The sequence below is a fragment of the Homalodisca vitripennis genome, chromosome 1, assembly GCF_021130785.1.
Source record: "Homalodisca vitripennis isolate AUS2020 chromosome 1, UT_GWSS_2.1, whole genome shotgun sequence".
NCBI lineage: Eukaryota > Metazoa > Arthropoda > Insecta > Hemiptera > Cicadellidae > Homalodisca > Homalodisca vitripennis.
Genome location: NC_060207.1, coordinates 102,771,222 through 102,797,668, shown reverse-complemented (window position 1 = coordinate 102,797,668; position 26,447 = coordinate 102,771,222). Strand labels below are relative to the sequence as shown.

At 33.3% G+C, this 26,447-nt stretch overlaps 1 protein-coding gene across 1 annotated transcript in view; it reads right to left on the bottom strand.

Moving 5' to 3' along the window:
- Nucleotides 1-204: 204 nt before the first annotated feature.
- Nucleotides 205-26,447, bottom strand: part of LOC124368152 (protein Rae1) — a 70,618-nt gene continuing 44,375 nt past the window's right edge. The window contains exons 5-9 of the mRNA XM_046825429.1: nt 19,591-19,662; nt 7,647-7,800; nt 1,933-2,063; nt 1,516-1,710; nt 205-384 (exon numbers count right to left, since the gene is read on the bottom strand). Coding sequence (XP_046681385.1) covers nt 298-384; nt 1,516-1,710; nt 1,933-2,063; nt 7,647-7,800; nt 19,591-19,662 — 639 coding nt within the window. The 3' untranslated portion in view covers nt 205-297. The remainder of the gene's footprint in view (nt 385-1,515; nt 1,711-1,932; nt 2,064-7,646; nt 7,801-19,590; nt 19,663-26,447) is intronic.

Genomic DNA, 26,447 nt, shown 5'->3' with positions numbered 1-26,447 from the left:
ACACCATGATATCGGAACGTTAAGTTAAGACGTACAGGTACTCAAACATTGGTACTGGAGTCGTCACCAACCTCACAGTCAAATACTAATACCAAAATAACATTCTTTTTTATTTTTATTAGAATTACACACTATGTATAACTAATTTAGTTTATTTTATTTTACTAACCTAAAATAGTATTTGGGTACAGAATTCACACACTATATTATTTATATATTTATTAACAAATTAATGGAATAAAAAAAAAAAAAAAAAAATCAAAATATCAATGACAAAAAATCTGAACTATAAGATTATTACGATGATGTGCGTGGCTTCAGCTCATCGTAGCATGATCTCAGGAAAATGTAATTCTTCTTTGAGGGGTTATAGAACTCGTGACCCTGTTTAGGAACAAAGAAATGATTAATTATTAGAAATAGACTGATTCCAGAATTTGTTGATTCTAATTTAAATAAAAAATGTTGGTTTTAAATCTAAATATGACGAGATTTTAGTGTATTTAAGGTACTGTTTATTACATCTAAATTACAGTAGCCACAGATTTTATTATGAATGGGCAATATGATCAGTGACAGTTTACAAACCTTGGACTGTTTATTTAATTATTTAAACACTATATCCTAAAATAGTTAAAATTTGCATCAGTTTTTATTGGTGTAGTATAAGGAGAGACATTTACATTGCATATATTAAATATAAAAAAACCCTTAATTCTATGATAACGACGTTAGTTTTATGAATAAAAAATTAAGTCTCCTTTTTGATATGCATTAAAAATAAAATTGCTTTTGATACTGTGTATTAGTTGGACAAAATTGACCATAAAGTACTAACAATACCTAAATTTTAGTGTTATCGAGTGATTTCAAAACTAACCCATCATGACACAGGTGTCACTTACTCCTTTGTGCGCTGTCACTATTTCATTTATTACAGTACAAAATTCATTGTATTGATGTGATTCACGCACTACTGGAAACAATTATTTCTAAGCTGTTTAATGACGTCATTTACTGGAAACAATTATTTCTAAGCTGTTTAATGACGTCATTTGCAATATGCAAACTGTATGAATGACTTAATAAATCACATTTATTTTGAACTCGACCGTTTCAAGTTTAATGTATATAAATACATAAATAATATCCATCTGTGTTAAATATTCATTTACTAAATAATGTATGTAGATAGCATATTTTGTTTGATTTACCATCATAAAAGATACTGAATCGGTAATAATCAATTTAAAAACTGTTTTTTAGGGATATTCATCTTGGAAAACACTTATTTTTTCTTTTAATACAACAGATATTAATAATGACTTATACAAGAATCTCTTTAATTTTGCAGAACAAACTTTTTCTTATTTTAGTGATAATAAACTAACCTATTTACATAATACGAGAAATGAAACTATAAGACTTTTTACTTGAATAAGATTTGCTTAAAATTTATATATCCAGATTAATAACTAGAATTAATCTCAATGCTAGAATTTTAAGAATTGGTACCTTAGACCAGTCGTAACTGACTGAATAGGCAAATATCTGGCCGTTGTGATTAAATGCACACTTGGTGATGGCCTGCTCCATTGTTTCAGAGGGTTTCAGTTTAGTTCGAGCATCTTTGTCCCAGAAGCTGAAGGTGCCATCAGAGCCCACAGTGGCTAGAGTCCCATGAACCGGGTGGAATGCTATGTCGTTTACCTGAAATCATTGCCACAGAATAAAGCAATACTAAGTAACAGTAATTTGCATACTGGAAAGTCAGTTTGAGTTTTATAATTTACAATCATATTGGGTACTGCTTATAGTCCTTTAGTTTTACTTTTAGCTTTTATTTGATTTGCTTAAAATTACTCATGTTTGAAATACCACTTTATTCATCTTTTTATTAATATAAAACTTTTTAAATGAAGTATTTCTTACAGCGTAGATATCCTGATAACCTCCTTGAGCTCCATTTGACCTGTGACATTTAAAGGTGAAGTTTTCCTTGGGATTGGTTGGGTTGACATACTGTATTGCCACCCGTCCCTCCACACTGCCCAGAGCATAACCTGAAATAGAAAATGGCAGTAGAGAATAAACTCTTCAGAATTAGAGTCGACTAAAAAATAAGGACTGGAATTCTTACAACAATGTACTGTGAGAGTGAGTAGACTAGCATGGATTAATGAAACTGTAGACTAAAATTCACCCTTAGATGGAAAATATATGTAGATAATTACTTATTTTAGTCTAAAGTGATAATGAGTTTAAGAAAAACATGTAAAGTTATAATCATACCTTTGAGAAGGGATAGAACTTTGATGTAATACTCAAACATATCAATTGTGGTAAAACTGGTTAAGTCTAACTAAATGTTTGTCTTTGATATGTACTGCTATAACTAGACTATTTCAGAACTATTTTAATCACTATCGGCACATCCACAAACTGGTGAGATTGAACCCAAACAACTGCAGTGCTTGCCAAGTGCACTAAACAACACACGTCACACACACCGGGTAAGGTAAGAGAGAAAATACAATCACTATCGGCACATCCACAAACTGGTGAGAATGTAACCAACCAACTGCAGTGCTTGCCAAATGCACTAAACAGCACACGTCACATACACCAGGTAAGGTAAGAGAGAAAATACAATCACTATCGGCACATCCACAAACTGGTGAGATTGAACCCAAACAACTGCAGTGCTTGCCAAGTGCACTAAACAACACACAACACACCCCGGGGAAGGTGAGAGAGTAAATACAATCACTATCACTACATCCACAAACTGGTGAGAATGAACCCAACCAACTGAAGTGCTTGCCAAGTGCACTTAACAACACACGTCACACACACCAGGTAAGGTGAGAGAGTAAATACAATCACTATCACCACAACCACAAACTGGTGAGAATGAACCCAACCAACTGCAGTGCTTGTCAAGTGCACTAAACAACACACGACCTACACCCCAGGGACACGACCTACACCCCAGGGAAGGTGAGGTAGGAAATAAAATCGCTATTGGCTTATCCACAAACTGGTGAGAATGAACCCAAACAACTGCAGTGCTTGCCATGTGCACTAAACAACATATGTCACATACACCAGGTAAGGTGAGAGAGGAAATACAATCACTATCCGCACATCCACAAACTGGTGAGAATGAACCCAAACAATTGCAGTGCTTGTCAAGTGCACTAAACCCCGTTCGGGATGTGTGTTTGTAGTACTGGTAAGGGACACAAGTGTGCTCAATGTAGTTCATCAGGAGAATAGACACCTGGATTATTATTTAAATTTTCGATTTAACTGTCCAAAAATTGCATAATATATTTGACAGAAGAAAGAGTTTGTTACTCAGATAAATAAGGATTAATTTATTGAAGAGTGCATGTCCAGTTTTGCCTGACACAAAGTAATCAGCCAGTTTGCCTTTGTTGGACCCCAAAAAAATAAAGAACAAAGACCTCTGATTTTCGTTACTTCTTTTATTAAACTGTATTTATTACATAATAACAGGTTTATATGAAAACTTTTTCAAAAATAGTTAATTTAGTGCCTTTTTTTAAATAATACAAATTTTATGAATATTAGAAGAAAGAAACTAATATATAATAAACAAATAATAACAATCCTTGAAATACATAGTTGTGTCAAACATGATCAAAAACATATAAAACTGACTAAAAATAGTTATGAAAGTAAAAAATTTATCAGTTTTTTATGGTTTGATATACAGTTGTAAGTATAGGTGTATGCATAATGAATGGGAAATACCTATGAAAACAAAATATCATATAGTCCATTTAAACAGCGTAAGAAAGCAGCATTGTTCAGTAACAGGTGCCTTCACCATTAAATGCAAAAAATAGCTATAACTTTTTACAAATAGAAGAAACCAAGCGCCTAGAATCGAATTTAATAAAACCCTTAACTATGATGTACCTGCACTCTATTTGGATCATTTCCAAATTCTACCTTTTGATTTCTTCTTTTAAGAAGAAATCAAAAGGTTGAATCAGATCTTATACAAAATGGTAGTGATGGGTCGAAACCAAATCCCAAAACTTTAATAACGATTCAGATTCGAAAATCAACCGATAGGTTTGACAAGATCTACAGTGTCAAAAATTATCAGCTAATGGTCAGTAAACAAACTACCGATCGTTAAAATGTGATTTTGCCGTACTTGGAATTTTCAAAACCACTAATACCAAGCCTAATTAAATAATTATCATACTTTAATAAGTTTTTTAAAATTTTTAGTATTTTCTATATTTATGTTCACTCAACACTGTGAGTCTGCTGCTTTTATTCATGGACGGCAGCTAATCATAATTATCAATATCGATCATGAAAACATGTTTTTTACTGTACTTAATATTTGAAAACTCGCAAAAATTCATAACAACTTTAACAGAGTATCATTAAATAATATTTTGCTTGCAGTTAGTAGTATTTTCTATAATTATTTTTGTGCATTGCCGTCAGTCAGCTGTATCTATATGTGGGAGACCGCTTTCATTTGCAGTTTCTATTTCTATCTTTAGGTTTGTGTAAATGCCAAGCATTTGTTGAATGCATGTTTGGATGTAGACAGCTAATATCGGTTTACTTCACAATTTTTGTAGTTGTATAAATATTTACTCTACAAAATATATTATATTTGTATTTTAATACTTTTTTCGCATGACTACGGGTGGTTTGGAATATTCATACATTCTAAGTTAAAAGTATGTTTAACCCTCTCCCGCTCGCAAGGCATGAATCGGCACGGCCACTACATAGCCACTGCAGCTTAAACGGCACAGATCGGCACGCACTGCTTTACCCAACAGAGCCGATAAGTGCTGCTCTCGAGTAGCAATAGTTTGTACTACTACGGGTTGTTTGCTATCAGGAGACCATTTACTTTACTTTTACAGTAGATTTATTCCATTATTTTGCTATTTATATTAGTTGTGAGGAAACAATGGCGGGTTGTAGTCGTACACTTCGTGACAGTGAAATTGATCTCGTTATTAGTAGTGATTGCGACGATTCAAGTGAGTGTAGTGATGTACCAGAGCTTTGTGAAGTGGTTGGTGGCATTGAGGATGTAGTTCGGAGTGATCACAGTGGCAGGGGCAGTGACGGTGAGCCAGACAATGACCTTCACCAAGTAACTGCGCAACAAACAACCCGGCGCCCAGCTGTCCGGGTGCCCCCTCCCTGGTCTCGTACAATCAACTTCATTGAACTAATATATAGTAAAATAATTAATATATATAATTATAGTTAATTACAATGACAGAACGTCTGTAAGTTAAGGCGCCGCGTATTTTGACCAAACGCGACCGGCAGAGCGAATTAATTGAGGTTAGAAGCACCATGAGCGCCTGGAAACAATGCGAGTGGGAAAGGGTTAACCCTTTCCGGGCCAGGCGGCATAATATTGCCACCATAGATCGTGTCTGAAAAGTGCCAGGCGGCAATATATTGCCGCCTTGATATTCGTCGTTTTCTTAAATAAATACGACGTCAAATGATTAAAGTTTTATGTTTTTTTATTCCCTGGTATATTTGTAGATAGTTAATATGAATATAATTTTTATTTTGGAGGTCTATGCATTTTTATTTCGTAATTGTCACGTGACATTATCAGGTGACTCGATCTATTGTTGTTAATTCTTTATGCTTTAGTGTAATCATACTATTGTATGCTGGATTCTTCTTCATTATTTTATTTTGTGGTTGTAAATATTAGTAGTGTTACCTGCTTAGCTATTGTGTGTAGTAGTTACAATGACTGACAATTTGCGATCTCACGGGAGTGAAATTGTAAGTAGCATATTTGTAAATAGAAAAAGTGTAAATAAATTTCAAATAAAATTGTGTAAATATTTCTTGGTAAATAGTGTTTTTAACTGTATTGAAACTGCTTATGGATCCTACAATCATCTGTTTACCGGTACATCCATAATGTGAATATTTATTTTAAGTTTCTTGCAGTGTAAGAGTCAGTTGCTTTATCACTTGTTGCGAAGTACAATTATGCGTATTTATACAAAATGTGTCAAAAAATTTATTTATGAGAGAAATAACATAAAATTTTGTATGGTTGTTCCTTTATAAATGTACAATATAATAACATAGCTTCCTACATTAAAATTATTTTTCCTTTTTTAGTTATTTACTAAAAAAAAATAAAAAAATAAATTTTTTTTATGTAATCCATTAAAATATTATTTTTTAAAATTTTAAATTACTTAAAACTACATCTATATATTTTTTTGTTGATAGTATATATCTATACGAGTAATTTGGTGCAACTTTTAGGTCATTCTCTAATGTTTATGAAAAGTTATAAATTTTAATCTAAGAGACTGCAAAATCGCCAATTTTAGCCTGGCACTTTTGACTAGTCACAAGGGGATATGATATGTGAAAAAATTTTGCAACACCTCATATTTGGTCCTGGCCCTGAAATGGTTAATAAGTGATACAAATTTATACCCATACTTTTTGTAGATTAAATGCATATATTTTGGAAGTCCATAATATAATCTACTAAATTAAAGTAGAAAGTAGGGGACATGATTTTACAATAGTTTGGTATTTGTGGATTACTTTTTACATTATCAGACAGTTTACAAAGGTTCAAGAATGATATATATATTGGATCGATAGTGATTTAAAAAAAATCATATTTAGGTTTAAAAAATGCTATTAGGATTTGAAAATTATGGATTCGCCCATCACTACAAAATGGATACACTCAGTCTGTCATAAATAAGTGTAAAAAAAATAATGGGAAACACCTTGAGTCAGAAAATAAAGATAAAGAAGAATTTACAAGTCACACATTTATGTTATATTCAGTTAGTGCACTAACAAGTGTTTAATTTACCTGGAGAGATGTCGATCAGAGTAGATAAGACTCCCTAACACTGAAAGAGAAAGTTATTAGTCTAGTCTAGACCTCACCCACTTTCACTGCAAAGACTAGACAACTCTCTTTAGGCAAATGTCACTGCACCCTAAAATGGTTTAAAAAATGCTATTAGGATTTGAAAATTATGGATTCGCCCATCACTACAAAATGGATACACTCAGTCTGTCATAAATAAGTGTAAAAAAAATAATGGGAAACACCTTGAGTCAGAAAATAAAGATAAAGAAGAATTTACAAGTCACACATTTATGTTATATTCAGTTAGTGCACTAACAAGTGTTTAATTTACCTGGAGAGATGTCGATCAGAGTAGATAAGACTCCCTAACACTGAAAGAGAAAGTTATTAGTCTAGTCTAGACCTCACCCACTTTCACTGCAAAGACTAGACAACTCTCTTTAGGCAAATGTCACTGCACCCTAAAATGGGTTAAAAATATCTCATGGTGAAAGTGTCAGAATGGTAGTCCCTTCCTCCATTACCATTTAACCCCATTTATTTAAAAATTAACTATAAAAATCCGTTTAAAAATTGGAAAAAAATCAAGTCCCAAGTGCACTGTCCAATTTGAATGTTCAAGTATGTCATGAGTCAAGAACAATCAAAAAGGCTTTTCCAAAAGGATAAATAAAAAAATATAAATAAATTTTAAATTAAATTAGAATAAAATTAAATAAATGTAATTAGTTTTATATTATATCTCACTTGCCTGTGGGTACTTTCTTCTTGTCTTTAAAGATGGCGACACAACGATGCTGGTACTTGAGAGGAGAATCAACTCGTTTGTACTCACGAGGTGTTCCATCTAACTGGTAGACAATAAGGCCTCGCCCAGCAGTTCCTACCACTGCCATTGGGTAGTCCTACAACGTACCATAATGTGGATATGAAATGTATCCCTTACTATTAAGTTTTCTAGAAACATGGCACTTTATTATCACAAGGACTTGTACGTTTTTCAAGGAAATCGATTTATGACAATACAGGAATAGTTTATTGAACCAGATTTGATAATTTATAAGTAATATACTGAGTGTCCCATGAAGAGGTTTAAACGTTTGATTTTATACAGGGCGTCCCATGAAGAAACGGAGAAACTGTCAGGACTTGTTCTTACGGTGAAAATAATGAAAAAGGTTCATATACACATAGGTCCAGAAATGCTTAGTTAGCGAGCTATACAAGGTGAAAGATTTCTCCCAGATTTCAGTGCCACCGTTAAAAGGGAGCCCTATTAAATTATTTTGGGCGTTACCCAGGACGTAAAATTTAATGTATATTATGCAAATTGAACTGAAAAATTGAATAGAATTGGTACCAGACCTCTAGCTGCAGTAATTTTTAAGATATCTGAAGAAATACGCAACATTCGGTGTCCAAAAACAAGTTTCATTTAGGTTTCAAGTAGATTAACTTTGTTAAATGTGTAACAAACACGTAAAATTCTTTAACAAAACTTGCAAAGAATTAATTTCTTAAGATAATGATGTAAAATAAGCGAATAAAAATTATACGTAAACTTTAAGAAAATCAATTTTTAATTAAATAAATAACGTACGAAGAATAGACAAAATCGGTTACACTTTTTTTCTTACTGAATGTACATCTTAATATTTGGAGGAAACATGTTAATTATTGAAAATATTATTGAAAATAATTATGTATGGATTTTATTTATAGAAACATTCTTCTATTTTTATAATGAATTACATACTAGTAAAAAAACTTTAGTGTCATAAAATCTGAAACTTAACAATAATTGCAAATTAATTTACGTTATTCTACAACTTTTATAACAAAAATATTATTTTCATAGGTTGGCAGTACTAACAGCTGTTCAACAATCACAATTACGAACTTTTTTTGAATATTTTATATTGAAGTGTCATACAGATAAGTTAAGTGTAAATATTGGTACAGTATAAAAGTTAATATGCCGTTTCAATTTTCTAATGAAGAATATGCCGACATAATGTTCTGTTACGGATATGCTAATGGAAATGCGGAAGCTGCTCGACATGAATATCAGGAATGATTTCCTGCAAGGCGGATTCCAAATGCGAAAACAATTTCTTCAGTGTTTCAGTTTTTATGAACGAATGTATCATTTCCAACAATTTCGTTTTCGGTTGAACGGCAGGCACATCATCGCGTTAACGATGAACTTCAAGTGATTCAACATATTCATCGTAGCCCGGGTACTAGTACGAGGCGAATTGCGTATCGCACTGGTTTATCGAGAAACAAAGTGTGGCGCATCTTGCGTAAAGAGAGACTTCATCCTTTTCACCTGCAAAAGGTACAACATTTGCTGCCGACAGATTACCCTTTACGGTTAAACTTTTCTCATTGGCTTCTAGGCAATGCTGATAGGGTGAATTCAATTTTATTTACTGATGAAGCAACTTTCACGAGAAACGGGTCCTTCAATTGTAGAAATAGTCATTTATGGAGCGAAGAAAATCCACATGGTACCGTAGAAACCTTTTTCCAACACAGATTTCACATTAATGTTTGGTGTGCCGTTATTGATGACAAAATTCTAGGACCATTCGTTTTTGAAGGAAACCTCACAGGAAATATGTACGAACAATTTCTGAAAAATGATTTACCGGCTCTTTTGGAAGATATCCCTTTACAAAAAAGATTTTAAATGATTTTCCAACACGATGGTGCAACTCCTCATTTTTCTTTAGTAGCTAGAAATCATTTGAATGCTAATTTCTTGAACTGGATTGGGCGTGGTGGACCAATCAACTGGCCACCACGATCGCCTGACTTATCGCCTCTTGACTACTTCTTATGGGGACATATCAAAGCTATGGTGTATAAACGTAAAGTTGATACCAAGGAAGAATTACTCGTTAGAATTCGCAACGCATTTGACAGTATAAGAAACAATCCAGACATAATTCGCAGAGCCACCACAAATATTTTACGTCGAGCAGAGTGCTGTGTGCATTGTGAAGGAGGGAATTTCGAACAGTTACTAAACTAAGGTTAGTTATTTTGTTAGCATTTATTTTTTTGCGATAGTAAGTGAAAATAAAAGTTTATAAAAACATGTATGTTCAGCAAGAAAAAAAATGTAACCGATTTTGTCTATTCTTCGTACGTTATTTATTTAATTAAAAATTGATTTTCTTTAAGTTTACGTATAATTTTTATTGGCTTATTTTACATCATCATCTTAAGAAATTAATTCTTTACAAGTTTTGTTAAAGAATTTTACGTGTTTGTTACACATTTAACAAAGTTAATCTACTTGAAATCTAAATGAAACTTGTTTTTGGACACCGAATGTTGCGTATTTCTTCAGATATCTTAAAAATTACTGCAGCTAGAGGTCTGGTACCAATTTTATTCAATTTTTCAGTTCAATTTGCATAATATACATTAAATTTTACGTCCTGGGTAACGCCCAAAATAATTTAATAGGGCTCCCTTTTAACGGTGGCACTGAAATCTGGGCGAAATCTTTCACCCTGTATAGCTCGCTAACTACGCATTTCTGGACCTATGTGTATATGAACTTTTTTCGTTATTTTCACCGTAAGAACAAGTCCTGGGTGTTTCTTCATGAGACACCCTGTATTACTTGCCCATTTATGCACCGAACATTTTCAAACTCTACACAATTCATTAATAGGTTTTAAAAATATTCTATGAAAATTTCAGCTCTCTAGCAATTGTTGAAACAAAATGGTGGCATTTTGAAAAACTATACTTTAAAAGCAGTAAAAAAACAGTATTTTTGGTTTTGTATAATTATTTATTGTCATATTCTAGAGAAATAAAGTATTTCAATCATAAAACTAGAACATACCCTATTAAAAAAAATACAATTAGTCCACAATTATTCCAACTGTATTCCATCCACAGCAACACACAGATAACAGCGCTCAACAAATGAATCGTCAGCTCTTACAAAGAAATTCTGCGGTATCCAGAGAAGTTCTTCTTCAATTGATTGTTTTAATTCCTCATCATTATTGAAGCTACGAGTATAAACTTGTTCCTTTAAGTAACCCCATATAAAGAAATCACACAGAGTTAAATCTGGTGATCAGGATGACCAATCTAAAAAAATCACTTCCACAACCAATCCAACGGCCATGAAGGTTGTCATTTAGTAATCACTTGATAGGATTTGTGAAATGAGGAGGAGCACCATCTTGGAAGATTGCTCGATCCATTTCTGGAACAGTAAAATGAGGCAAAACTTGTTCATTTAAAACCTGCTCATACCTATTCCCAGTCATTGTACTGTCTAAAATGTCGTAAGATAGCACCCCATTACAACTGACAGTTGCCCAAACAGTAATTTCTTTTGACTTGAGCAGAGCCTGTTCAAGAATGTGTGGATTACCGATGTAGTAATAATTACAATTATTCTTATTTACAGCACCATTGCGGTAGAAAGTGGAATCGTCTGAAAAAACAATTTGAGCACGCCAATTAGGATCTAGCTCATGAAACTCACTGATACGAGAACAAAACTTCACTCTACTGTCCGGATCATCTTCAAGAAAATTATGGAATAGATGACTTTTGTAAAAATTAATATTGTTTTTCTTAATTATTCTGTGTACTGAAGACTTTAGAACACCAGTTTCAAGTTCAACCTTCCTTAGTGATTTCAGTTTACCTGGAGAGCGTTGATTCTCATACTAGTACTTATCTTTCCTCATTTGATCCTCTAGAGTATTTTTTTCCACAATTCCACTTTCTAATAAAGATTTTTCCACTTAGATATTGATGGATTGCTACACGGTTTAACTCTTAGCTCGACAACCTGAAATTGTCTAATTGCTTCTGTAATGTTACCAAAAGCAATAGCCCACACACAACACTTCACTTTTTGTTCAACATTAAAAGCCTTTTCTCGAACTTCAATATCAGTAAAACTGTAATGGAGGAGTTTAGGTTATTTTTCATAGTACAAGCATTATTCTTCAATCAAACAGCTGTTTTCAACAATGAATGTTATGTAACAGCTGTTCTTTAAAACTGCAATGCAGTAATCATATCAGGTATTTCAAGAAATTAATTTTTATAGGAAGCAAAATGGTAAAATTTTTAATACGTCACCATTTTGTTTCTACAATTGTTAGGCAGCTTTATTTTTCACAGAATATTTTTAAACCCTACTTTATTAATTGTGTAAATTTTGAAAATGTTCGGTGAATAAATGGGCAAGTAATATAAAATAAAACGTTTAAACCTATTCGTGGGGCACTCTGTATACAAACAACATGTATTTTATGTAACAATATTAGTAAAGAATTATAAGTTTCTTTAACCATGCTCAATCTTTAACCAAAAAGTAAATTTACATGATCTGTAAGTAGATGTAAAAGTGATGCATAAGTAGATACATTATTTAAAATAAGAGGGAAAATTATATTGATTATTTCAGCAAAGGGTAAAGAGATAAGTCGTTAGTCACAGCCCAGCTCAGATGCAGAGTAAATAAGGACTCCACCCACCTGGGAGCTGAAGTGTAATTGGAGTAACATGTCGTAGTCTGGCAGGTGGTATTTTCCTGAGTCCTCATACTTAACCATCACTTCCAAACAACACCGATCCAAACACCACTTTTAGTTCATCAAAGTGCTTGTAAATACTACAGATATCAATATGAAGTAAATTAAGTGAAATGTTTAATGATACCAAATTTAATCAAAACTGAGAAATATGAATATTAAAAAAATATGATTTAACATATTTACTGGAGAAAAAAAATACATATGTTCATCACACACCTTGTTGAACTGAGTTGCAACACAGAAGAGATCATTTCTTTTCTTTATCTTTCTATTGCACTAAACTAATTGCTTCTACCATGAATGCGTTTTGTTTTATAAACATTGACATTCAACCCATAAATCTACTCTTATATTTATTTGTTGAGAAATAAATGTTTAAAAAAATACAGGTTACTTATTAAGACTCTGATTGCATTGATGCACTGCAAAGTTATATTGAGTTGCAAGATAGCACCAATGAAGAGTTTAAATCTCTGTCAAAAAAAGGAAAGTAAAATTAGTAAAAACCAAGCCACACCGTCTTCTCATCCAGTTTGGTTGTGGTTGTAATCTTTAAATTCCCTAGTTTTGTAACTATTAAAAGTTTATTTTGCATAAATAATGTGAGTTTATATATAAAGTGTAGTGTAGTGTTTATACAGTGTATTAGACAATAGACAATAGACAATATACTTTAATGACATATTCTTTGAGAACAGTACATCAATTCAGTAGTCATTAGATTCATAAAAATAAACATGTTTAATTGTCACAAAATTCCTTTTCTGTATAGTAGGGGTTGTCTTGTAGCCATAGATTTAGCTTTCTCTTGAGTGTCTTGACTGGTTCTTCTTTGAGATGGTCTGGTAGGCGGTTGAAATATGCTGCTCCCTTGTATGAGGGCTTCCTTCCAAACAGGCTGAGATGGTGAGTTGGTAGTGTGAAGTCTGCAGCATGACGAGTATTGTGCTGGTACATGTCTCTATGCCTGAGCTGTGCTGTATTAACAGCATATAGAATCACTTCTTGAATGTGAAGTGATACTACTGTGAGGATCTTTAGCTCTTTAAAAGCGTCTCGACAGCTTTCTCGTGGGGCGATATTTGCAAGGCATCTGATTGCTCTTTTTTGTTGTACCAGAATCCTCTCTAGATTGGTGTTACTTGTGCCTCCCCAGGTTGCAATACCATACCTCATATGTGATTCAAATAAGGCAAAGTATGCTGTTTTTGCTGCTTCCAAGCCACTTATTTGTTTTAGTCTCCTAATGGCATAAGTGCATGATGAGAGCTTTTTGCAGAGGCCGTCTATGTGCGCTGTCCAGGACAGGGAAGAATCTATTGTTATTCCAAGGTACTTTGTGCTGTTTTTTAACTCTATATCTGGTAGTGTTATGTTAGTGTTGTTTTTGTTTCTGGTAGTAAAGGTTAGCTGGACTGTTTTCTTTTCATTAAGAACCAGTTCGTTTGTTGTGCAGTACTGTTTGGTAATGTTGAGGGCGGTGTTGGTGTTTCTGGTGAGTGTTTCAAGTGATCTATGTGCCAGTGTGATGGCTGTATCGTCGGCGTACATTACTGTATGGCAAGAGTCTTGTAGCCAGCTTGGGAGGTCATTTGTCAATAGAAGGTACAGTATGGGGCCCAGGACAGAGCCTTGCGGAACTCCTCTATGTACACTGATGAGTTCTGATTTCATCTTCTGTTTGATGTTGTTATTTGTGTACTGTATCTCGACAAGCTGCCTCCTGTCATGTAAGTAGCTGTGAGTAGCTGTCATTTTTCCGTTGTCCCTGTCACACCTAGAGCTCTTAATTTGGAAAGTAGTCTGTTATGATTGAGACAGTCAAAAGCCTTGCCAAAGTCTTATTATTAACTTATTATTTTGATTATAAAAAAAACTTTAATATGCCTTCTAAAACAAAACTATGTTTGGCAAAATTTACTAGCTACACAATCCTATTCTTTGAAGGATTATGTACTTTTTTACAGAATTACAAAAAATATACTTCAGGCAAACTTATTGTGTACCTTATGTAAGTTATTTGAAAAAATTTCTAAAGTCATCACTTAGGGCATTTCTTTATTTGAAGTTTGACCTACCTCAGTAATGATACAGACAAATTTTTCTTAGGGTCAATTATAAGCTGGAGTATGGATTATTTTGTAGGGTAGTTCATATGTTTTAAATTTGACTATTTTAGTAGTAATTCAGAAATAAATTATGAGATTTATAATTAATGCTAATATTAGAGAACATCCATTTTGTCAGTTATCATATTTTGCCCCTAGGATACTTATACCTTTTTAAAGTTTCACTAACGTTTTTCACATTAAGTGGTAACACTGGACCTGTTACTGACAACAATAGTTTTACTAGACTTAATAATCAACAGTGTTTGGGATTACCTAAACCAAACTGTTCTTTATTTTGTTAATGTTTCGTGTTTTTAATTTAGGTTTTTAAATTTAATTCCAAATGAAATTAACATTAACCCTTTTAGGACCAGACCAAAATTTGACATGTGCAAAGAAAATGTTTGCGTTTTTCTGGCCATGCTCCAAGAACTGTGCATATTAAAAATGTGCAATTTTTCAAGCGTTTGAGAGAAAAATCATATCTTCAGAACTAATTACTGTACAGATTTGTTTTTAGGCTTAAAATGTTTATAATTAAATTGTTCATTGTGAAAAAATAAATTTAAGTCATTATATAGCAAAAAACAATTTGATTTATCTGTTTATCAAATAAAAAAAAGAAAACAAATTGAGTTTGATCTTCAATAACTACCAAAAATAAGAATAAATTATCTGTGGGAAATGGTATTTATTAGTTCTACATATAATTCTCTATAACTGTACAAAATTTGAAAGCCCTGGAATAAAAAATAAAAAGTTTGAAAACGAATTAAATTTTTCTGTAACACTGGTTAAAACACACTTTTCAGCATTAGCCTAACATACAAAACCTTACAGGCTACTGAGGATATTATTCGGTACTTTGGGATTATACTGACCACACCATTATGAAGAAAACAAAAATATACATTTATAGAAACAAACATGATAGAATGAAAAAACAACTCTTTAATTACAAAATTACAAACTTACGATTATCAATTGTTAATGGGGTCAGATTCCGTTATATGCCCCCAACGCTTAAACTTTTTTCAATTAACTTAGAACGTTATAAAACGATGTAGTTGAGTAACATAACTAACATTCCATCAATCAACAAGCATTTCCAGGTATTGTGATCGGTATTGTTGTCGCCGTTATCTTATCTTTCTCGAGAATCCCGATTACGGCAGGCCGCGCGGCATCACATGATTATTTAAGTTTTTTGCACGGTACATAAAAACAAGTTTTGTGTGTTTTTTCAATAAAGAGTTTAGTTTTTGTTTGGTAATGTTTGTTTTTGTTGAATTTTTGTGTTTGTAGAAATGTAGGGGTAAAACACGGAAGTACAACAAAGCGACGCACCAGCTGAACGGGCGGCGAGACTCTGCAATCACGTTATCTACTGGACCGCTCGACTTTGACCTCTGTCTGAGGATGGGGAGAGGTTTGCAATAAGACAATTCCTGTTTTATATTGACGAAATATTGTTCTATGCTAATCTAGTAATCAGTAGAAGCAAAATGTTAAATAACGATTCATGTCTGGGTGTGGTCGGTATAATCCCAAAGCACCCTGACAACATTAAGATGCAACATGGCCGTAAAATATATTTTTTTTCACCAAGCTGATGATTCCAAAGACGTTTAAAATTTGATATCATAGTAAGAAACATACAGGGAATAGAAAAATAGTATATTTATTCCATATAGAAGATTAAAATATCTCTTAAAAAATATGAAAAGTCCGCCGGCGATAAATCAGACGGCTGGTCCTTTTCGCATAGTACGCAGCCGGCAATAAATCAGACGACTGGTCCTTTTCGCATAGTACGCTGCCGGCGATAAATCAGATGGTTGGTCTTTAACCCTTTGAGGTCTCGATAAAAATTTCTTCGACTGTCCTCAGGTCATATTTAATTTCTGTTAGTTTACAGTTCTTTGACAATACACAAATGCAATTTTTAAATCCCTTTTTCTGCAACTTTTTTATTTTTTTCTCTTTATATATCAATGTAAATAACCTAAAAAGAATATTTACATTATTTTATAGTATTTTTTAAAACTTTAAGTAACATTTAAAAAATATAAAAAAGAAGTATAAAAAATATAAAAACATAATTTTTATTTTTTTATACATATGTAATAAACCAAAATTACATGAATACAGGTGAAAAGGCACTAGGATCTCATCAGATACATGTTATTCATTATATTATATTATATTATATATATATATATATATATATATATATATATATATATAATACATTATATATATTATAATTTTGCCTTGGTCCAGCCCTAGGCCTACTTTGGGTAACATGTCTAGCTCTTCCTCTTAGTCTACTAGTTTGTAGCCTAGGCCTACCTCTATTATTTGCATCTCCTTGTCCTACTTCTATCACATTATCCACGAATTGATCAAATTCTTCCCCATCATTAACTAAAGTTTCCAATAAAAACACATCACTTTCATTGTCTAGGTTACTGGCATCTAGGTTACCGTCATTTACCACAATGTTTTCAGAAGAATTTTCACTATGATTCAACTCACAATCACTATCACGGTCTTATTCAATAATCTTTTGTTCATTTTGGATACTAATTTCACTGAAAATACTATTACAATCATCTAATTCATCTAATATTTCGTCATCGTCAATAAAACTTGTACTTGGACCAGCCATATTTGTAAACACGACGCAAGTGCAGACGTCTGTTGTCTTCTATTTTCACTTCCAATGCCTCCTATATCGTGAATAAAGATCGACGTAGCATTCACGTAACCAAAATAGAAGTCCAAAGTACCGAATAACTCAAATACCGAACAGCAATAGGTTAGAAATGGCCAAACAAGCAGTGACATTATCCGGTCGACCTATTGTTGACATGCGAGCGTTCAGCGAAACTGCCGTGGTCGACCTATAGTCGACAACCGATCGCAAAGGTTTAAAGGGTTAATATATCTATCAATTTACAAAAAAGGCTGAACATTTGGTTGTTGACTTAATTACATTAAAACATAAAACCAATATTTAATACTTTTATTTTTTGTGAGGCCTTTCGATAGCAAGGCTATCTTCTTCAGACACATCAGACACTTTTGTGATGTATCTGAAGAAGATAGCCTTGCTATCGAAAGGCCTCATAAAAAATAAAAGTATTAAATATTGGTTTTATGTTTTAATGTAATTAAGTCAACAGTAACCAATATAAGCTCCATCTACAACATTTGGTTGTTGAATTAAAGTGGTTTTGATGTTAAAAATTTATATTAAGTTATTCAGTAAAAATATTTTGTTCTTACTTAATATAAATGTATGTTTTTATATTGAAAATGGGTTGCATGTTTCTAATAAATGTGTTATTTTAATGGTATAGAGTAATTTCAGTTTCTAAAATAAGATAATCTAAAATATCTGACAGTGAAATTATATACAATAATACATTATTGAGGCAAGGCATATTTTTTTTTAATTTAGTAAAAAAAGGTTTTCAAAGTGCAGAAAAAGGTGCCTATTTTGAATTTGTAATGGAGTACCAGATCTCATATTAATAATTTAATTATGTTAAAAACTATTTAACCCTATGAGTGCCACAGCGTCGCTAATTTTGACGGTACGAAAAGTGCATAAAGTGCCAGCGTCGCCAATTTAGACGTTTCGTTTTATATAGTACAAGATTATTTTGGTCAAATAACCAGACAGCTGTATTCAATAGGTTCCAAACTATCAATAAATACGAGTTTTATGTTGTTTCTCTACTATTGTATCTGTGAAACTTATGTTGTTTGGGTACTTATCAAGAAGCCACTATTTTTGGACTAGTTTTCCTTATCGGGGACAAAATAAATTACAGTATTAAAAACAACTGACTTTATTTAACCTATTTTGGAATTTACAAGTTATTATGACAATCAATGAAATCAAAAACTATAAGAATTACGTTTCATTATTTGAAAATGTCAGGTCATTCGTGTGTCTATTTGGAGATAGGAAGTATGACTCGGAGACAATTTGGATATAGAAAATACGACTCATCGAGTATTTTTCTATTCATTATGGAAGAAGGATGTATAATGAAGTTTATTTTGATCTCTGATAAGGAAAACTCGTCCAAAAATAGTGGGCTGTGACAATACCGAAATACCTGCGCGATGATTCTGTCTTCCAGTCACGCATAGCGGACGAGTACCGTGTTGCGTAACGGCCTTTTTTTGTTGTTTATGTGCCAATAACCAAGCATTTGAATAAATACAAAATAAAATAGTAACTTATACAGTATTTTACTGTATTTCTTTACAAAAGTAATGTAGTGATTTGAGTTTTGTCCCAGCGAAAAACGTGAATTTTCAGTGTAAATATTATTAGAGTTATTATTTAGTAAATGTAAACTTTTATGTAAATATATTAGCAAGTATTTGTTACTACATTTACTAATCATATTTATTTGTGTTATATTGATGTTTTATTAGATTTATTGGGAAAACTACATCATTACTAAGTAATTTCTAAACTCTGACAAATGAAGTACAGTTTACAAAATGTCGGTACCGGGCAGCATTTTGTTAATACATATAATGCCATGTTTTTAAAATTCTAGAATAAGATATTACACATGGGTTTTATTTATAATTATATGGCCTTTATCATGGTATAAAGAAAAAAAATCTTTAAAATACTGTATACACTCAAATTAGGTCGAAACTTTTTATTCAAAAGTAAAAAACTCTTCTTATAAATACTGAATGGAAATCTGTTTGGTAGTTATTTTACAACAGCTTTTTTCCCAAAAGCTTACAAATATGCGAAAAACAGTGTGGCACTTTATGCATATGCCTTCGGAAAATACCCGTGGCACTCAAAGGGTTAACACAGTGTTAAACAAAAAACTGAATGACGCCAGCTGCAAAGTAAAGTGACAATTAAACAATCAATAAGAATAAAACACTTTTTAATTCAACTATCTTATCAATAATAATCTTATCACTTGACATTTATATTACTCACCACATCTGCACAGTAACAACGTTCAGGTAACTGGATTGTCAACATTGGGTTTGGACTGCGAGTATCCCAAAACTGTAAAACAATAATTCTGTTATAATCTTGAAGACAGAGCTTGAATTGGTTAATTTATTTGTACATAATTTAATTTAGAATTAAAAAAAAACAAACCAATAACTATTCTTTTTATTTTGTTTCTTTAAGTTGTAAAATATTTTGTTATGTAATATACAAGGTGAGGCAGACCGCATGTTCGCGATGTATAGCGACTGAAACAAGAAACGTACCTCCTTTGTTTTAACAAAAACCCCTACATTTTAACACCAAGAAATTTGGGAAAATAATGTTTAACACCCAATAATAACCCAAATTGGTACTTTTGGGGAATAGGGGTCAGTTTTACAGATTTTAAAATGTAAAAGTAGGTCGAGTATGTGGGTTGAGTTGTATTTAAAATTTAGCTTTATACGCTATGGATAGTATTTTTGGTGCCATTTCTCAACCATCCAAGGTAAAGCCATACTTTAAATACACAAAAATATTAGTCTTGAAGAGAGCTATTGATAGGTGTAATGAAAGTTATACCTTTCTATTTGAATTTTTATGTTTTATGAATTTTAAATGTCCTAAATTTGCTTTATTAAATATAATTGAGAATGTGCTAAAAAGTGATAACTGAAACATATCTAAAAAAATAGTATTTCTTTGGTACTCTTGGATAAAAATTTAGATTTTCTAAATTTTTAGTGAGCTAACAGTAAAAAAAAAACAAACAAAAAACTGTGAACGGAACAACTTTGACTTTTCGACCACCAAAAAAACAGTTTTAGTTTGTACAGAAGCGTAAACTAAAATTTATTTTTTTCAAAATGATCAGTACGTTAATAGAGGGCTGCAGTATAACAAGCAGCCACCAACACAATTGAATCAAGATTAACGGTTATAAATATCAATCCTATTGAAAACAAAATTTGACCTATGGATATTCATAATTAATCATTGCCAGCTGTTTTTAATTCCTTTACGTATTGAGTAGGCTAGTGAAATTGGCAAGAACAATGGCAATAACATGCAATTATTTTCTCAAAATGTACAAGGGCTATTCAGAAAGTAAGGAACGTTTTGGAATTATAAAGAAACCAAGTACAAAAAATTTTTTATTATATACATGTGAAAGAGGCACTACAAACTACTTTTCTACATAATAATCAGCATACAAATTCAGGCACTTATAATAGTGGTGAATAAGCTTTGAAATTCATTTGTCATAGAATTCTGTTGCCTGTGATCTCAGCCACTCAGTGATGTGTACCTCCTCATCATTGTCAAAACATTGTGTTGTTAGCCAGGTCTTCATTTTAGGAATAAGTGAAAATCACTTGGAGCAAGGGAAGGTCTGTAAGAGGGACGAGGAAAAAGTTCCCAGTTGGACGAGTTCAAGAGTTCTTGCGTATGGTTTGCCATCTGAGGTCGAACATTGTCATGCAAAAGCAACATTTTTGATGAAAGTTTTCCTTGGCACTTGTTTTGGACAGCTCTCCTAAGATTTTGCAATGTTTGGCAGTACCTCTCAGAGTTTATTGTTGCACCACGCTCTAGAAAATCAATAAGAACCTCAGTGTTTATGGAAACGGTGGTATTCATGAATCATTTGGTCAACTTTGGCGACCAGTTCGTCAGTCACAATGCTCGGACATCCACTCTTCTCTCCGTTTGTTCTGCCATTTTTAAACTGAACGCACCACTTCCAAACAAAACTTACAGTTAGAACCACTTACACTTACAAATCATGTTTGTAGAGAGCATGTGCTTTTTGTGCTTCCCTGTATGTTACAAATATTAGTGGTAATATATAGTTGTTTAAGAAATTTTTTGATAGGTAAGTGAAGAGATAAATGTTATCTATATGAATGAGTAAATCGTTGGTGTGAAAAACTGTTATCAAAGAAGTAAACTAAAACTAAAGATATAAAACTTTTTGAGAATTCAGGAATGAAGTGATTAGGTCCAGTTGAGATCAGATAAGAAGGGACTAGATCAGGGTGCAAGTTTCTGACCTTTGTACCAGCAGATAAAAGCAAGCTGCTCTGAAGGATATAATAACAATTCAATGTTTATAAACATTGCTATCACTGTTTCTTCTTTCCCACTACTAGATCATATATAAGCCTCTTATAAAGTATTATTTGCATAGAGGTAGCTTTATTAGAAAAAATCTAACATGGCGCCTAGTAGGAACAGTAGTAAATGTAATGAGTGTTCTAAATACGTTACAAATAAAACTGGTGGCATTCAGTGCCAAGGAAATTGTGGTTTTTGGTTTCATTTTGAGTGTGCCGGTAAATCTAAAAGTGAATATCGCTTTAATACTGGTGAAAAATCAAACTTTACTTGCAGTAAGTGTGACAAGGACCCTGAAGAGGTTATAGCAGTAACTGAGAGTAAGGCTTGCCATATAGGAAATAGTGACAATGACGATTGTAGTCAGTGTAGTCTCCATATTAAAATCTTAACAGATCAAATTTATGAAATTTCTAAAAATCAGTGTGATATGAGAAATCAATTAACGCAACTTTAAAATGAGAATGCGATCCTAATTGAAAAGCTCAATGAGGCAGGTATATTAGAGGAAGCACTTGTAACCTTTGAAAGAAACCAGGTCTCATGCGCTGACAAATTAAAACCAAATGCTGTAAAACAAAATATACATTCCCAGTCTATGAGTCTTAATGACTCAATTGGGTCTAACCTATCAAATGGTAGACTTAGGCCTGACAACAGCCTAGTTTTGACTTCTGCAGTTTCCAATCTTCCTTCTGATGGTAACAATGGAAGTGAAGGTGACTGTCAAATTCCCAAGACAACTGCAGTACATTTGATGTCAGATAGTAAATTTACCAAGAGATCGGTGAACAAAAAATCTATTACAAAAAAGAAGTCAACCCCTCAGCAGAAACCTGCCTCCTCCGCACTGGTTTTGGAAGGAAAAAAATCTCGGTTCAGCTCAGAGACTGGTTTGACTGATGTTAAAGGCAAACCATGGCAAAATGAAATGGACAGTGCTGGATTTGTTGAGGTTAGGTACAAAAAGCGAAAACAACCTAGACTATCTGGTTTCATCATTGGGAGAGCAAACAGTGACGATAAACTGAAGGTGGTTGATAAGCTTAGATATCTGTTTGTTTCAAGAATAGCGGAACAAGTGGACAGTGACTCATTGAAACAATATATTAACAAGCAAGTGGAGGGTAATTTCGAAATAACAAAGTTGAGAAGTAAGCGGCCTGGCTACAGCTCTTATAAGGTAGGTGTGCCTGTATCTCTGTGGGAGAAGATCTTCTCTCCTGACTTCTGGCCTTCGGGAGCCTTTGTGAATCGATTTCGATACAACCGTAAAAACTTTTCTTCTGGAAGTGACTTCTCGCATTCTTTTTTGGAACAAGGCGATCAAACAGATCCAAGGAGCTAAACTTGGGTCTTAATACAAATGTGTCTCAGTGTAGTGAGGCTGGGCCTAGTTCGCCCAATCCCATCAAGTGGCATTCTGATAAATCTGGGTCGTCTGATCTTAGGCCTAACTTTAAGTTGCTGTTTTGGAACGTGCAAAGCATAACTAATAAACTTTTAAACATTTAATTACTAAATTGCCAATACAATTGTGATGTATTGTGTATTGCTGAACATTGGTTGTCCAAATCCGATATTAAGAACTTAGGAGTGCCAGGATATGTTATGGCGGATTGTTTTGCCAGAGAAAAACATTCCCATATGGGTGTACTAATTTGCGTCAAGGAGGGATCTGAATTTGTTCTTCTAGATAAAATTGCTTGTCTCTCAGAAGAGATTACTTTTGAGTTAGCGGCGATTTTGCTGCCTGCCTGGAAGACTATAGTGGTAGCTTTCTACAGGTCTCCAGCCGGAAATTTAAATCTATTCCATGAGAAATTGAGTGAAATGTTTTCTATCTTGTGTGGCAATAAATTTAATCTAATTATTGTTGGTGACTTCAATGTGGACTTTCTCAAGCAAAGTGGTGATACCAAAGAGCTGCTAAACTTGTTTGATAGTTTTGGACTTAACACTACTGTTTATGAGGTAACAAGACCTGGCATAAATGATAACACGGGTAGCTGCATCGACAATCTGCTTACGACTGTGCATCAAGATAGGGGACAATCCTCTGTTATTCATACTGCTGTCTCAGATCATTGTGCTCTCTTTTTTGAGGCTAAATTGGAACATGAAACATCAGAAGCTGTCACTAAGATATCCATCTCTAGGCCTATGTCTGATCGTGGTACATCACAGTTTCTATCTTATCTTGCTCTGGTTAATTGGAATGAAATTTACAGTATGGATTCAGATGTAAATTGTAAGTTTAAGTTATTTTTAGATAATTTTCTGTGGGTTCTAAATAGGTCTATGCCTCTTAAAAGAAAACCAATTAAAACTAGGCGTAAAGATGTTTCCTGGTACCATGATGGCCTAACTCAAATCAAGTTAGAGTTAGACAGACTTTATTTCATAATAAAGAACACAAGATCTGAGCTAAACTTAGAAATAAGAAGTAATTACAAAAAACTAAAAATAGTCTATAGGAATGAGATAAAGAAGGCTAAACTTAATTTTAATAATGGCCTAATTGACAAAGCAAAAAATAAAAGCAAGGCTGCTTGGAAGATAATAAACCAATCAGCTAGATTAAATAGCCAGTCTAGGCCTATAGGTTCATCTATCAAAATAAATCCAAATAGTTTTAATGAATTTTTTGTAAACTCAGTTTCCGAGACTTGTGACGGGATACCACCTAGCAATAATGACTACTCCTTCTATTTAAATAACTACTCTGTTTCATGGCTCCCAGCTGACAATTTTAGTTTTAAAGTTTTTAAAGTGGAAGAAGTCTATGCTGCTATCATTAGTTTAAGTAATAGTTCTTGTCTTGACTGTTTTGGTGTTAATGCCCCTATTTTAAAATTAGCTGCTAGTTTTGTTTGTGAGGTTTTAACTTTTTTGTTTAATGAATGTATAATGTTAGGTATTTTCCCTGATGTTTTAAAGACCAACAAAGTAATTCCTGTGCATAAGAAGGGTCCCAAGGATCAAGTGTGTAATTATAGGCCTATATCGCTTGTTTCAATTGTGTCAAAGGTTTTGGAACGGCTAGTTCATGGGCAGTTCAATCAATCAATCAATCAATCAATCTTTATTTACATATACATAGAGTATAGTATTGCGTCAAAAACATTACATTGTAAGAAAAAAACACAGGTTTACATTTACATACATACAAAAATTTTACTGTACATAGGTAAAAAAAGTGTTAAATTTCAAGGTTTATGATATAACATCATAAAAGTTTGCTATAGTTTCTTTTTTTTTTTGTCAATGGGTTCTCCAGTTCAGGAACTCTCGTACTGTGTAGATGGATCGGTCCAGTAGCCAGTCTGACAGTGCGGTTTTTTCAGTTTTTTTCTCAGGCAGCCTCTTGAAATTCTCAGGCAGTCGATTTGTAGAAGGTGGCTCCTTTATAGGAAGGCTTCCTCTCGTATAGACTAAGGTGGTGAGCGTCAAGCAGAAAGTTGTGTCTGTACCTGGTGTTATAAGAATGCTGTTCTTCCATTCTAGTTTGGCCCGATTTTACTGTAAAGAGCACAGTTTTCAAGGATGTAGAGTGAGGCCACTGTCAGTACTTTGAGCTCCTTAAAAGCCTCTCTGCAAGAGTCTCTGGGGGCCCAGTCCGTTTCAGAGTTCTTATTGCTCTTTTTTGTATGATCAGTACTCTTTGCAGATTTGTGTCACTTGTACCTCCCCAGGCTACCAGTCCGTATCGAAGCTTGGGACTCAAAGAGTGAATAGTAGGCAGTTAGTGCTGTTTTATGGTCGCTGATCTGTTTCAATTCTTCTAATAACAAAGAGACTGGAGTTCAATTTATTGCATAACTGGTTTATGTGAGGTGTCCATGTTAGGGTATTATCTAAAATTATGCCTAAGTATTTATTTATACTGACAGTTGTGATGTCTGGGAGCCCCTGATGGTTGTTTGGGTTGTTGTGAAGATGAGTTGGCAGGTTTTGCTTTCATTTAAGACAAGGTCATTTTGGTTAGCAGTATTGCTTTGCCATGTTATAAGCCACATAGGAATTTATTTCCAATTGTTCTTTATTTTTGTCAGCAACAATCAACGCTGTGTCATCCGCAAACATGACCGCCTCGCAGAAGTTTTCTAGGTATTTTGGAAAATCGTTTGCTAGAAGAATGTACAGACAGGACCAAGCACTGATACCTTGTGGCACTCCTCTAGTTATTGGTAGTACTTGTGATTTCATCTTTTGTAGGACGTGATTGTCTTCATAGGTGATCTCTACCAACTGTTTCCTGTCACTTATATAGCTTTGAAACCATTGTGCTTCTTTTTCCAGAAATAACCGAGAACCCTTAGTTTCTTTATTATCAGTTTGTGGTCCAGGCAATCAAATGCTTTGCTGAAAGTCCAGCAAGATTGTTGAGGCAATGTAGCCTTGTTCTAGCTTCTCTATGAGGCCTTCTATGAGTTGCGTAATGGCTGTTGTTGTTGACCTGTTCTTGATGAAGCCGTGCTGTTTAGAGGTAAAAAGGTTATGCTGATGAAGATGCTCTGTGAGTCTGTTGAGAACTACTCTTTCAAGAATTTTTGAGAAGTTTGGTATTAAGGAGATTGGGCGGTAGCTGGTTGCTTCAGTGTTTTTCCACTTTTTGTATTTTGGATATATTTTAGAGACGTTTTTAAAGTGCTAGGAAATACTCCTTCGTTAAGAGAGATTTATTTATTAGGTTTGTTAGAGGGGGCTGCTAGTTCATTCTTACAGTATTTAATTAA